The sequence below is a fragment of the Pseudomyrmex gracilis genome, unplaced genomic scaffold (genome assembly GCF_002006095.1).
Source record: "Pseudomyrmex gracilis isolate BER0280 unplaced genomic scaffold, ASM200609v1 scaffold_787, whole genome shotgun sequence".
Lineage (NCBI taxonomy): Eukaryota > Metazoa > Arthropoda > Insecta > Hymenoptera > Formicidae > Pseudomyrmex > Pseudomyrmex gracilis.
This window is the reverse complement of record NW_018021371.1, coordinates 1,876-14,815: the sequence shown is the minus strand read 5'-3', so window position 1 is coordinate 14,815 and position 12,940 is coordinate 1,876. Positions and strand designations below refer to the sequence as shown.

The window sequence follows — 12,940 nt, the reverse complement described above, 5'->3', positions numbered from 1 at the left end:
AAAAAAAAAAAAAAAAACGGTTAGATTCAGGCTTGTCCGACCCCACCTTTAAGTGTGGTTGGAAAAGGAAGTCGGGCGCCTCACCTACCGTGTGACGCAGGTGCTCACCGGGCATGGATGCTTTGGTGAGTACCTCTGTCGAATAGGTAAGGAGCCGACGGCTCAGTGCCATGAATGCGGGACGGCCAACGACTCGACGGGCCACACTGTGGAAGAGTGTCCAAAGTGGTCCGGTGAGCGTCGAGAGTTGGCCGCCAAGATAGGGCAGGACTTCTCCCTGGAGGGCCTGATGAAGGCTCTTGCCTCCAGGGATGAGGAAGAGTGGAAGGCTGTGATCTCCTTCTGCCCTGGTGTTATGAAGCAGAAAGAGGCCGCAGAGAGAGAGAGAGGGAGAGAGCCCCTCTTTCTCAAGGGGGACCTCCGGGGCGCGTGCGGGTGGGGTGCAGGGCCCCCGCCTCTCGCGCGCGATCCCGGGGTCCAAACAGGAGCCCCTCCTGATATCGGTCCCCTCCCCGCTCTTAGTGGGGAGAGGTGCTGGGGCGGTGTGCGTTGGGAGAGCCGGCTCTCCCGTCAGCTCGCCGCCCCAGCGGGGCAATTACTTAGGACGAGAGGGAATCGCAACAGCTTCTCCGGGTGAACTCGTCACCCGGGGAGGAAGTGTACCTGGTGCGGGGATCGTGACGAACCGGGGTGGGGATTCTGGCTCGTCCTGCACGCGATTCCGGAGATGGGACGGCGCGGCGTGTGTCCCGCTGTGCCGTCGAGACCCTTGATGATAGGGGAAGGACGCAGAGTCCTCCTCCGACGGGATGGACTTAGCTCGAGGGAGGGCCTAGGATTGAATCCTTACACACGGGTACCGGGCCTTCCCTTAGATGAACGAAGAAGGCACACAGGCAGGTGTCTTAAGGGTTCGTCGAACCATACCTGCTGATGGAGGTGAGGGAAGAAGACCGCAAATCTAGGGCTGATCTCCTCGCCTCCAAGCTCAAAGAGATCCTTCCTGAAAAGGTAAAGGTGGCTCGTCCATCCCGGAACGTGGAGATTTTGGTTTCGGGATTGGACGAGTTTACTTCCGCGGAGGACCTGCACAATGGTTTCGTGCGGGAGTTTTGCAGCGGGAATGACGTTAGGGTGTTATTCCTGCGTCATTCTCCGTCTAGGAGTAAGACCGTTTTGGTTTGCTGCTCTGTTGAGACGGCGGTTAAAGAAAGTAACCTGCCGGTAGGGTAAATGGTGACGAGAGTGCGTCCACTCCGTTTCCGCCCCCTGCAGTGTTACAGGTGTTTCCAACCTGAGTGTTGCAAGGCTCAGTGCTCCAGCCAGGTCGACCGCAGCAATCTGTGTTATCGCTATGGTCGGTCGGGGCACAGAGCGGCCGGCTGTAATGAGAAGGATGGGTGTCCCCTTTGCGAAGAAGCCGGCCGGGAATCCTCCCACCGAATAGGTAGGGCTCAGTGCTCGGCCATCGGTCGGAGGGTTGCCGTGCCCACAACCATTACCCCGTTGGTGAAGGGTGGGGCTCCGGCTCCCTCTGGTTCCGGGGGATCTGGTCCCTTCGGTTCTAAAGAGCCGACCTTAGTTTCGGCGGCGTCATCACCGCCGGCACTCAAGACGGTGCCCCCAGGGTCTCAACCCAAGAAGACCCAAGCGGGGCTGGCTCTTGCTGCCCTTCTTGGACACACGGAGGCTAAGAAGGCAAAGCCCGGTCCTCGTTGCTCCAAGCCCTAGTTGGGGCTTGGCCTGGCGATGGCTGGGCGTGGTTTGGGGGGAGGGCCTCCTTCGTGCCGAGGGAGGTCATTAGTAAAGGGGGCAGGTCCGCTTCGGCGTTTGACCTGGGGCCGAGAGGGAGTTTAACCCCTCATTGGCCTGCGGACGGCGGAGGTAGGATTACGGCCCCTTCCTTCGTCGTGGAAGAGAGTACTCCTCACTCAAAGGAGTGGAGCCCAGTTAGGCCCCCAGCCTATATCGGTGGCTGTTTTGCAGGCAAAGATCAACATGCCGTCGTCTCCTTCCCCTCCTGCGGCGGGACGGATGAGTGAGGAAAATTCGCGTACTCGCAAAGGAGCGGGTACGCGTTTGCGCTCGGTTTCCGGGCGGCGGGCGAAACCAACGGCTTCAGCCGGTGTTCGTCCTTCGGCCGCTCCGTATTTCCGAGCGCCGCAGAAGGTTGTGGACCCGTGCCCGTTGACTCCGTCAGAGGCGGCGGACACGTGGTCTACGGTGGTCGGCCGCAAGACCAAGAAAAAGATGGCGGATCCGTCTGGAGCCTTGGCCCCTGCGACCCGACCTACTCTTGAGGCTTCCCCTTCGAGGGAACCATCCCAGAAGATGGCAAAGAAGAAGCGGCGAGTCAGGCTCCGAACCCCCACGACTGCTCCAATTGTGGTGGCCCGAGACCCGACCGCTTCGATCGACCTCTTTGAGGCCGTGAAGAGGTACCGTATGGCGATATCTCTCGAACCCTTAGGGATTCGGGAGGTGCGCTCCCGACGAACAATTACCAGACACTTGATGATCCAAGTTCCCGGTCCGGACATGGTAGCCAAGGCTGATGCCTTGGCTGCAAAAATGAAAGGAGTCCTCGCGGGGACTAGGGTTAGGATCCGCCGCCCCTCGAGTTCCGAGAATATCCAGGTGCGGGGAATCGACGGTACGGTCTCCCGCGAGGACGTGGTGGCGGCGCTTGCCTTAGAGAGCGACTGTCCAGAGGGAAAAATCCGCTTGGGTGAGCTTCGGGCTCTTCCCTCCGGACTAAGGACGATCTGGGTCCAGTGCCCAATTTCAGCGGCCAAGCGGCTGGCTACTGCCGGGAAGGTCAGGCTGGGGTGAGTGATGGCGCGCGTGGAGGCGCTCCAAGCTCGCCCCCTCCGGTGTTACCGCTGCCTGCGCGCGTGATATGTGGGGCAGTTTTGCCCCGTTTCCGAAAAGGATCGCTCGGAAGTCTGCTTCCGATGCGGTCTGACGAGCCATATTCTGCGGCAGTGCACGGCACCCGAGCCGCGGTGTCTGTTGTGCGCGGACCTGGGCCAAAAAGCCCGTCATGTGTTGTGGGAAGGCCTAGGTGCCAACCCCCACCTGCCCGCGTCGGCGGCCTCGCGACAACGTTCGCGACGCCGGCGCAGCTGGCACAGGGCGTTTCCGGGCAAGGCGGCGGTCGGCCGGGAAGTTTCCTCCTGAGGGGGCAGCCCCCGGCGCGGCCGAAGAGAAAATGAAAACCGAACCTCTAGGGGTTTCGGCTACCCCATCCTCTCCAATTACCACCCCGTTGGTGACGGGTGGGGCTCAGGCTCCCTCTAGTTCCGGGGGGCCTAGTCCCTCCGGTTCCAAGGAACCGACCCCGGTTCCGCCGGCACCCAAGACGGTGCCCCCAGGGTCTCAGCCTAAAAAGACCCAGGCGGGGCTGACCCTTGCTGCCCTTTTGAGACACACGGGGCCCAAGAAGATAAAGCCTGGTCTCCGTTGCTTCAAGCTTTAGTTGGGGCTTAGTTTGACGGAGACTGGGCGCGGTGTGGGGGAAGGGTCTCCCTCGAGTCGAAGAAAGTCATTACGAAAGGAGACAGATCCGCTTCGGCGTTTGACCTGGGGCTGAGAGAGGTTTAGTTTAACCCCTCATTGCACTCGACCTGCAGACGATGGAGGTTATGGCCCCCTCCTTTTGTCGCGGAGGAGCTTGCTCCTCATCCCAAGGAGTGGGGCCCAGTTAGGCCCCCAGCCTACCGGCGTTACTCCGGATTCTGCCCTAGAGGTTCCAAGGTGCGTCTCAATAGGCAGCAAACGGCCGTTTTAAAAGTTTTAGTGGGTATACCTCGCCAGGGTGAGCTCTGGCGGGGGGAGTCCCACACTACCTCATCCCACCTCGGTGGGGTAGGGTGTGCATAATGCATTTCCCCTGGGTTAAAAAAAAAGTTAGGTTAAGTCGAGCATGATGGCTCGTCTATCCCGGAACGTGGAAGTTTTGATTTTGGTATTGGATGAGTTTATTACTGAGGATGAGCTCCGCAAGGGTTTTGCGCGGGAGGTTGGCGGCGGGGAAGGCGTTAGGGTAATATCTCTGCGTCACTCCCCGTCCAGGAGTGGGACCGCTTTGGTTTGCTGCTCAGTTGAGGCGGCGGCTAAGGCGGTTAAAGAGGGCAAGTTTCCGGTGGGCTGGGTGATAGCGAGGGTGCGTGCACTTCGCCCCCGCCTCCTGCAGTGCTACAGGTGTTTTCAGCCTAGGCAATGCAGGGCTCGGTGCTCCAGCTCGATTGACCGCAGCGATCTGTGTTATCGCTGTGGTCGGCCGGGGCACAAGGCGGCCGGCTGCAATGAGGAGAGAGAGGGGTGTCTCCTCTGCGTGAGATGGGCCGGGAGTCCTCTCACCGAATGGATGGGGCGTTATGCTCCTCTATCAGTCGGGGGGCTGCCGTGCCTACAATCAATCCTTTGTGAGGAGGGGGGAGGACGCGGCTCTATTTGGTTCCGGCGGGACTTTCCCCAAGAATCTGGGGAGCCGCCCCTCCGTGTATCTGCAGGAGGCACCAGATATAAAGATGGCCGTGCCTGTCTCTTTTTGCTACGGTCCAGGCCGTTTTACCTTGTGTTGCGGGCCCGGTCTCAGTCAAGCCCAACTTCCCGCTCTTCTCTCCCGTATGGGGACACGAGGACAAAGGACATGCTGAGACCGGTTGTCCTCTTTTGTTGGTCTAGAGCGGACCTCCCTCTTGTGAGTGAAATCCGGTTAGTGGAAGGTGGGTCTACCATTAAAGGGGTGGTGTTGGACCCGGGAACCGCAGAGAGAATGTTTTTCCCCTCATTGCACGCAGTTCCTCAACGGTGGCGGAGTTGAGGTATGTCCCCTCGCTCCGTCGCAGGGGAAGAGGGGAAAATGGCGTTACCCTTTTCTTCTCCATAGTGGAGCGGGGCGCAAGCCCATGTCTTCACGGACTGTCCCGGATTGTTCTAACGAGGTACCGGGGCAGTCCAAATAGGGCGGCAGGCGGACACCACAGAGGTTTTAATGGGTATTCCCTCCTATTTGGAGGGCGAGTCTCACACTACCCTGGCTCACACTGTGAGCCTGTCAGTCTGGGCCAGGGTATGCATAACAGCATTTCCCTTGCGCAAACAAAAAAAAAGCCGAGCATGATAATGATGGTGAAATACCCTATGCTTCTCTTCTTTGGTTGTACGGGCACCTTTGCAGATGCTGTTGGTATCTCTAGTACCACCGGATTCTTTTAGAGAACCTCACGAATCCAAGGACTCGGAGAGACTCATTTCGTCTTCAGCGATGGTTTTTTTGCAAGGATGTTATGCCTCTTCGCTAGCTCTCTTTTTCGTTCGGCCATTTTCTTGGTGAGACCACTTTCTCGCAGAAAGTGACGACCGCCTTCCACTTGTCCACGCTACCTAACATGTCGCGGAACATCGCAGGCAGCGACAAGTCTCACCCGATTTCTCGATACAATTCGCGGCGCTCCGCGTCTCATGTCGGGTAGACAACCAACGTGTGATGGACTGAATCAATAGCATCACAGTGCCAGCTCGCTGGATTCTGAGTTTTACCGATCCTATGCAGATACTCATCGAAGCACGCGTGCCCGGTGAGCATCTGCGTCGTCCGGAAAGTCAGTTAGGTCGCCCCGCGAGGTCTACTGATCCACTCGCCCAATAACGGGCGAAGTGTTGTCTTAACGTCTGATCCGGGCAAGATAGAGTTACCAACACGGGTTTGCCACTGTGTTACCATTTTCGTACGCGCGTTTTTACGGAGATTGCCTGCACCTTCATCAAAGAGTTCCACTCGCATTTCGCGGTACACCCTGAGATACTGGGCCTATAGCTCGACGGATGGAATACCGGCCAGCATCCCTGCTATCACCCCAGACACCGTCCGATAAACGTAGATAACTCTCGCCGCCAACGTCCGCTGGAGACGCCCGAGCGCAGCGCACCCTCACCAACCTAATCTAACCTATACACTCTAAGATTCTTGTATATGATATACAGTAGGGAGCACCATATCATGCGGCTCCAGAGGAAGTATTTCTCGGAAATTTTTTTTCTAGCTGCTCCTATTACTGCGCGCTGCTCTCCTTCGATCTCGGGTTGCTGGCAGAGATCGAAGGAGAACGACGCGCGATAGTAGAAGCAGTCAAAGGAGAAATTCCCGAAAAATACTTCCCCTGGAGCCGCACGATATGGTGCTCCCTACTGTACATATATCAAAATAATAAAGATGTAGCACCATTGCGTTAACCCTAAAACTTTGACGCTGTGTATTTGTGCGTATTTATACGGTAAACAGTGAAAATGACTTCAATTAAGACATAAAAGGCAATTTATTAAAGAGAAAACTCGTAGGTGGTTACGCACTTTGTTTAATTACATTTTCTAAACTAAACGGTTAACAATTTTGAAACTTTTTTATAATATTTGTATATGTCTGTTCTATATGATACTCATATTTTATAATAATCTTAAGAATTATATGGATATTATAATTAAAAATCTAATGTTAACTTGAGTTGCGTATATGCATAACGTGTTAAAACTACACATTTTAATTACAATTACTGCAAAACTAGACGGTCTATAAATTTCTAATTGCATAACAACATAGAGAGCACTTATATTTACTTGTATTCCAAATTTTGGTATATTTTTAAAAAACTCATTTTGTGCAAATACTACCTTAATATAATTTATCGAGAAACTCTTATTTCATCTGCGCTTTCATATAAATTAAAAAATAAAAATCGAAGTGCTTCTTTTTTAACTAAATTCAACAAGTTACATTATAATTAGTAGTCAGTGAAGTTTATCGCGATTAATAACATCATCTGTTAATGCAAACTCACGTTAACAAGACCACAATTGCTTGCAAATATGTTGCTGCAGTCGCTGTGGCGCGGAAAATAGCGCGAGCGAGCGAGCAAACGAACGAGCCGGTAATTAGTACTGACGATTAATCGGGCTGACAACTTGCTTCCCAGGATACGGAAAGTGCTAAACACCGGGTGGCGATGGTAATGGTCGCGGTATTAATCCGTTTAAGACTCTATATCTCCCGCTCCTCCGCTACGTATGCATTAAATCTTTACGTCGCAGCTGAATTGAATAACTCGATATATTTTTTCGGATAACGACTTAAGGACGTTCTCCGAATTATTGATTTTCCTAGGATTTTCTTTAAATTTGCGATATACATAGTTTATGATCTTATTTATACGTAGCCTTTTTGGATAATAGGGGTAGCAATGTTAAATTCCAAAATATGGAAGATTTAAGTTTCAATTTTTAACATGGATTTCCTATGCTGAGCCTTTGTGAAGTGGGGTTTTTTAAAGTTACTGACGACAATTTTTGTAGGATTTTTTTAAAAAACAAGTATGTAGTAGCGGAGAGTGTCTTAATTAAAACACGATTTTGAATAATATGGCAAGCAACCCTTGTTTTCAAACTGTAGCTTTTTTTTGTTTTTTTTTTGTTTTGCTGGATTTATGTGTACTGCAGCTATTTTTGAACTTCTGCGCAGAGTAAGCGGGTCTTAGCAGTGCTGAATAGCTCAACTTAACTTTGTTACAGCAGTACAAACTTACTCATGAGAAGAGATATTTTAGGTTGCTAACCACTGTATTTAGGTTGCTAACCACTGTAGTCGGAGAACGTCTTTAAGTGGTACAACGTGTGTCTTTCGGTAGAAATAAAAACAAAAACAACAGTTTTCTCGATAAAGTTACGAAAAGCTGAATTATATGAACAAGTTTTTCTTTTAAAAGTAAATTATAAATCAATAAACATATTCAATAATTCAACATTGAAATTTCAAATTAATATAAATTAAAAGAAGTCAATAAACACAATGTAAATAAAAAGTCTTTTTATACTACTTAATTATAATTTGTAAATGTTGTTGCAGGTAAATTGGAAATTAATAATTAATATAAATTTATATAAATATTAATATACAAAATATAAGATAATTCTCTCTCTGTCACACATTATCTATTAATTTTAGAACATTATTTCTGCATTGACAAGTAAACATTTATTAATAGTAACTATCTAATACAAGGCATTTTTTGTTATTTAACTGAAAAAACGGTTTACACTATATATAGTATAGACTTACGCAGTCTAGGTTTATATATTAATGTGCACCAATAAATAAATATAAATCGATATGCACAAAAAGTGCAATAAAATTTTTTCGTAAAAATATGTAAAAACATGAAATATTATATCTATTTTTTCTCCGACTAAAAAGAAATATTTAAAGCGCGAAAAACTTTTTACGCAAAATTGAACATCTTGTTTCAAACTGTTTCCTCCCGTTTTCCGCAATCGTGAGTTACAATCTCGGAGCGCACGTGTGCTTACATGTCATCAAAACTAGTTCAAACTCACCTCGTGGACAACCGTGGATGGAATTTCCGTGCGTGTGTGAATGATGTGAGTCATCGTCGTCATTATGGATTTGTTCTCCGGTATGTTCACTAACGTGCCGCCGAGTCTAACGTTATTTTAACCTTTTGCGTTAAAGAGAAAATATCGCGTGTTCGTTTGTCACAGTAAACATCGGCTTTAAAGTCATCCCACGAGAATGACAACGCGGTCGTACGAGGAAAAGTGGAATTCCATCGTTGAGGAAATGTTACAGGAACCGATTTTCTAACGACACACCGCGGGTAGTATAACTGATAAATGAACAATTCCCGTGACGTACAGAAGGACAAATACAAATTCTATACAAAAACTAATGCAATATCTGATTATTGTAACTCACTCGAAGAGTCATAGATCTGGTTTGTATTGAGTCGTGCTACGTGTGTTTCGATGGATACTCGATGGTTAGTTGCTTCTAATGTATAAAGAAGATTATGGATATTTCAAGTATTATATAATTATTTGTATCTCGTATTCTATTGTCTAAATGTATTGAAAATTCGAATATTAAAATAGAAGATGTGCGATATAAATTTGCAATTTACACACGTCTGTAAGAATATTTTTTAAGAAAAATTATAAATAAGACCCGAACTGTGTTTTACTGTTAATACTGCCAAAAGCAGAAAATGTGCGTTACAAGGTAGATAATGCAACTTCTTTCGTAATGCAGCGTCGACGTCGTGTTACTTCGAAAATCGATCGAAGAATCAGAAGTTAGTGGAGGGAGAGAAAGGAAGGGAGAGCGATAAAAATTTATGAAATTATCGGAAACGAGTGGAAAATCGTAGGGCTTCTATAAAATCGCATTCATGTAATGTGAACATAGAGATAATACAATCTTCTAGACTTGAATTATCATTGCATAAAAAAATTGTAGTAGAGAAAGGATACATTTGAAGTATTCTATGGGCATACTTCCGTCTTGTATTGTCGAACCCAGGTGCAAAACTCGCTCGCACGTATTGCAGAATGTTGTTGGATTCCTGCGTGATAAATTTTGCAATAAAAGAAAAAAACACAAAAGACAATATAAAAAAGTACACTCCAAATTTGAATTAAAAAAAAATCACAGCCATTTTTACTATAAAATATTATAACCACAAATATATATGCAAATAATATATTACTTAAATAAATAAGTAACAGTAAATAGTATTGTGTAAAAAATGTAGAATTGCGAAAGTAATGAAGAAAGAGAAACAGAAAGAGAGAAAGAGAAAGAGAGGAAAAAGAGCGTAACGATGTTTCAATGTTACAAATAGGAATAAACTGAATTCCCAGAAGAAACAGCTCTTCGTACGTACAAAAGATCACTGATAAACAGTCGTAAGACAAGTTTCAGCGAGAGACAAGGTAACATCATGTTGCAACATTTATCACATTTTATGACAAATCTTCGAAAAGTACAAAAAAGAATATGTAGTACGCAAAATCTTCAACGTCAACATTATTCATTGAAAAAAATGTAATTTCTACATCGTGAAACACAAAATAGCGCGAAAGGAAAAATCAATAAAATAAATGTTCATTAAAAAACTTATGTTTAAATAAAATTTGCAATAAAACATTTTTACTTTTTTTTCACTGTGTTTCGTGAAAAAATGATAACACAATGATAAATAAATTATGTTTTGAACCAAGACACGTTTTTATACACACATGTATACACATTATTATACTTACAATATCCTCGACGTCAATATCTTCGACGTCCGAATCCGAAGTTTCTTTCGACAATTCAAACGATTCTTTTGTGTTTCTTTCAGCAGTAAAGCTATCTTTTTCTGTTTTCTCTTCTATCTTGCCACACACGAATTTTAATTTTTTTGTCTTCAACTGAGTACTTTCGACACTGTCAAAGTTTTTTATATATCTATTTCTCTTTCGTTTTTTCGCGAATTTTTCTGTAATGTGCGACTCTGGATCATCTAAAGTATTCTGGAAGAATGTTCCTTCTCCGATTGCAAAACTCGTCGATGGTTCGCTTGGTGAGCTTGCTCCTCTTTTCGCGTTCTCCGATTTCTTTGGAAGTGTACTGAGAATGGACTGTTTCTTTTTTGAAATGTCCTTGAAATCCTTTTTGAGCAAGAGACTGAAATCGATGGAGTCAGGCTTTTTTTGAAAGAGTTTACGCAACTCGTTCAGTGTGGTGGCTGTGGACCAGTCTTTGTCGCGGCGAATCCGCGTCACGCGTGGAAATCGAATACTAATATCCGCGGTGTGTACTCCCTGGTTCGTAAATTCAGCTCCTGTTATTTCCCAAACTAGCTGTTTCTGTTTTTCACATTAAAATAAAAAAAAATATCTATTTTAGAGGAATCTTATAATAAAAGCAAAGATATGTCTTTTGTTAACCTGTTTAATCATTGTACAAAGATATATTGTGTTTTTTCACTCACTCACCTTAGGATCTCTTGCTATAAAATCTGGTACCATAGATTTGTTGGCAAGCAACCAATTCGGTAATTTGTTTACATCCTTGCCGATCTTTATCATATCGAGCTCGTCTTGCAAAGCTGTTAGAGTGGAATCATCGTGTCCCGTATGAACCTGAATGATAGATACGAACTTACAAACAAATTTAACTCAAGAGTATGTTATATATAAAAATAAATTTATATAAAAAAATTTATATAATTTAATTATATAATTATTTTACTGACTTTAGTAACGGTTAACCATTTATCACGCTCTTCATCGTAGCAACCCATTAAGAAGATGGACATAATACCACCTATAAGAACAAATAAAACATAAAATGTGTCTTGTTTTGAGAGAAATAAATGTAGTAATATTAGAGATTTATAGAAGAAAAGTTATTAAAATTTTAAATCTCATTCGCCGAAATATGATAAAATGTCGCTCGAACCTTTGTTGCCTGTGCCGTACCATGCACCAAGCACGACGAGATCTGCGCTATCAGCCATTGCGCCGCCACACAAATAATCCTTCTTTACCTTCAGCCAATGTCTTTTACCGGGTTCGTATTTGCTCTGGAAACGTGAGATACGAAAATATCGATCCAATCCCATGAGAGAACAAAAAAAATCGCAGATAGCTTTCGCAAGAAAAATTTGTACAAGTACAAACTTTTGAAATATTTTTATAATTTTTTTTCATTGAATCAAAATTACACGTACATTGATGTCTTTCAAAACCAAACCTTCGTGATCCATTTTCAATATATGTATGATCCTTTCTGTCAGATCTCGCAAATTCTGAAACAAAACGTGACTAACAATTTGTTACAAATATAACAATTTAATATCGTTTTTTTTCTTACGTGTACTTCATGAACTTCGGATAACATTATTCTGTTCGGTATTTCAGTTATCCTATTTTTCAGGATGTTTCTGCGTTCTTGTATAGATCTTCCAGGAAATAAAATAAAATTGTATTGTACCAAACCCATATTGATTTACAACACGATAATTTACAATAACAATATAAAATAATATAAGAGAAAGAGAGAGAGAGAGAGAGAGAGAGAGAGAGAGAGAGAGAGAGAGAGAGAGAGAAAGAGAGAGAAATGTAAGAGATTATTTTTATTTTCAGAATTTGATACTTACTTATCGATAAGTATCTTGCCGTTGTAGTATAAGCAGTCAAAAATAAACAGACACACATTGGCGTTTTTGAATTGAGCTTTCTGTAAAACACATTCAACTTAGAACATTAACGTTATATTATTAGATACAGAATTATTTTATCACTCGAGAAATGTAGAAATAACAAAAGATAAAATTCTTACTTTATGAAACAGAAGATAAAATTCTTACTTTATGAATCCCCAAAGTGCCGAAGGGTAAAGGTTTCCCGGTCTCGTTGTCAACCATGAGAACTTCAGAATCGAGGATCAGATCATCACCATCGGGAAAAGCTTGCACTATATAATCCGCAAAAAGATTTACCTAAAACAGTGCAATAGTAGTTCTGCCATATGTTAAAGAAAAGTGTTATTATAACTTATATGTACTTTTACGTTAATTATATTAATCGAATGACTTTTGATTAATTTTCCAAAATCGACCAGAAAATTAGCGACATTTATTCAGAGATTACTGTCTAAATTTGAAATCACAGAATTATATTGTACGAGTTGTTTTTCTAATCATTCTTGAATATTTACCTTATGCGGCATAACCGCTTTCAAGGATCGACTAAAGTATCGAAAATCGTTTCCGTTTTTATGCACTTGCACCCGCTCGCCGTCGTACTTGATCTCTGATAGTATTCCGTTTGGACATTTTTGCATCGCCATTTCTACGGACGTACACGCTTCTGCCTTAATTAATTAATTATGTATATTATATTCAATAGATTAGACAATTAAGAGAAAAGTGACATGAAAAAGTCAGTTTTAATAAAAAAACTAAAAACAATATTTAAAGCAATCAAACATAACGTTTATTGTTCCAATTTGTTTATTTATTCATTTATGTAATGAATAAATTTATTTATGTAATAAACAAAAGAACAAAAGCAACAAGATTAATAAACATATTTT

At 44.5% G+C, this 12,940-nt stretch overlaps 1 protein-coding gene across 1 annotated transcript in view; it reads right to left on the bottom strand.

The window, feature by feature from the left end:
- Positions 1-12,718, bottom strand: part of LOC109861491 (DNA ligase 3) — a gene marked incomplete at its 5' end in the record, with an annotated part of 33,798 nt that extends 21,080 nt beyond the window's left edge. The window contains 11 exons of the mRNA XM_020441165.1: positions 8,392-8,497; positions 9,325-9,416; positions 10,117-10,707; positions 10,837-10,983; positions 11,097-11,167; positions 11,303-11,426; positions 11,574-11,651; positions 11,717-11,804; positions 12,003-12,082; positions 12,213-12,344; positions 12,563-12,718. Coding sequence (XP_020296754.1) covers positions 8,392-8,497; positions 9,325-9,416; positions 10,117-10,707; positions 10,837-10,983; positions 11,097-11,167; positions 11,303-11,426; positions 11,574-11,651; positions 11,717-11,804; positions 12,003-12,082; positions 12,213-12,344; positions 12,563-12,718 — 1,665 coding nt within the window. The remainder of the gene's footprint in view (positions 1-8,391; positions 8,498-9,324; positions 9,417-10,116; positions 10,708-10,836; positions 10,984-11,096; positions 11,168-11,302; positions 11,427-11,573; positions 11,652-11,716; positions 11,805-12,002; positions 12,083-12,212; positions 12,345-12,562) is intronic.
- Between the last annotated feature and the right edge of the window lie 222 nt (positions 12,719-12,940).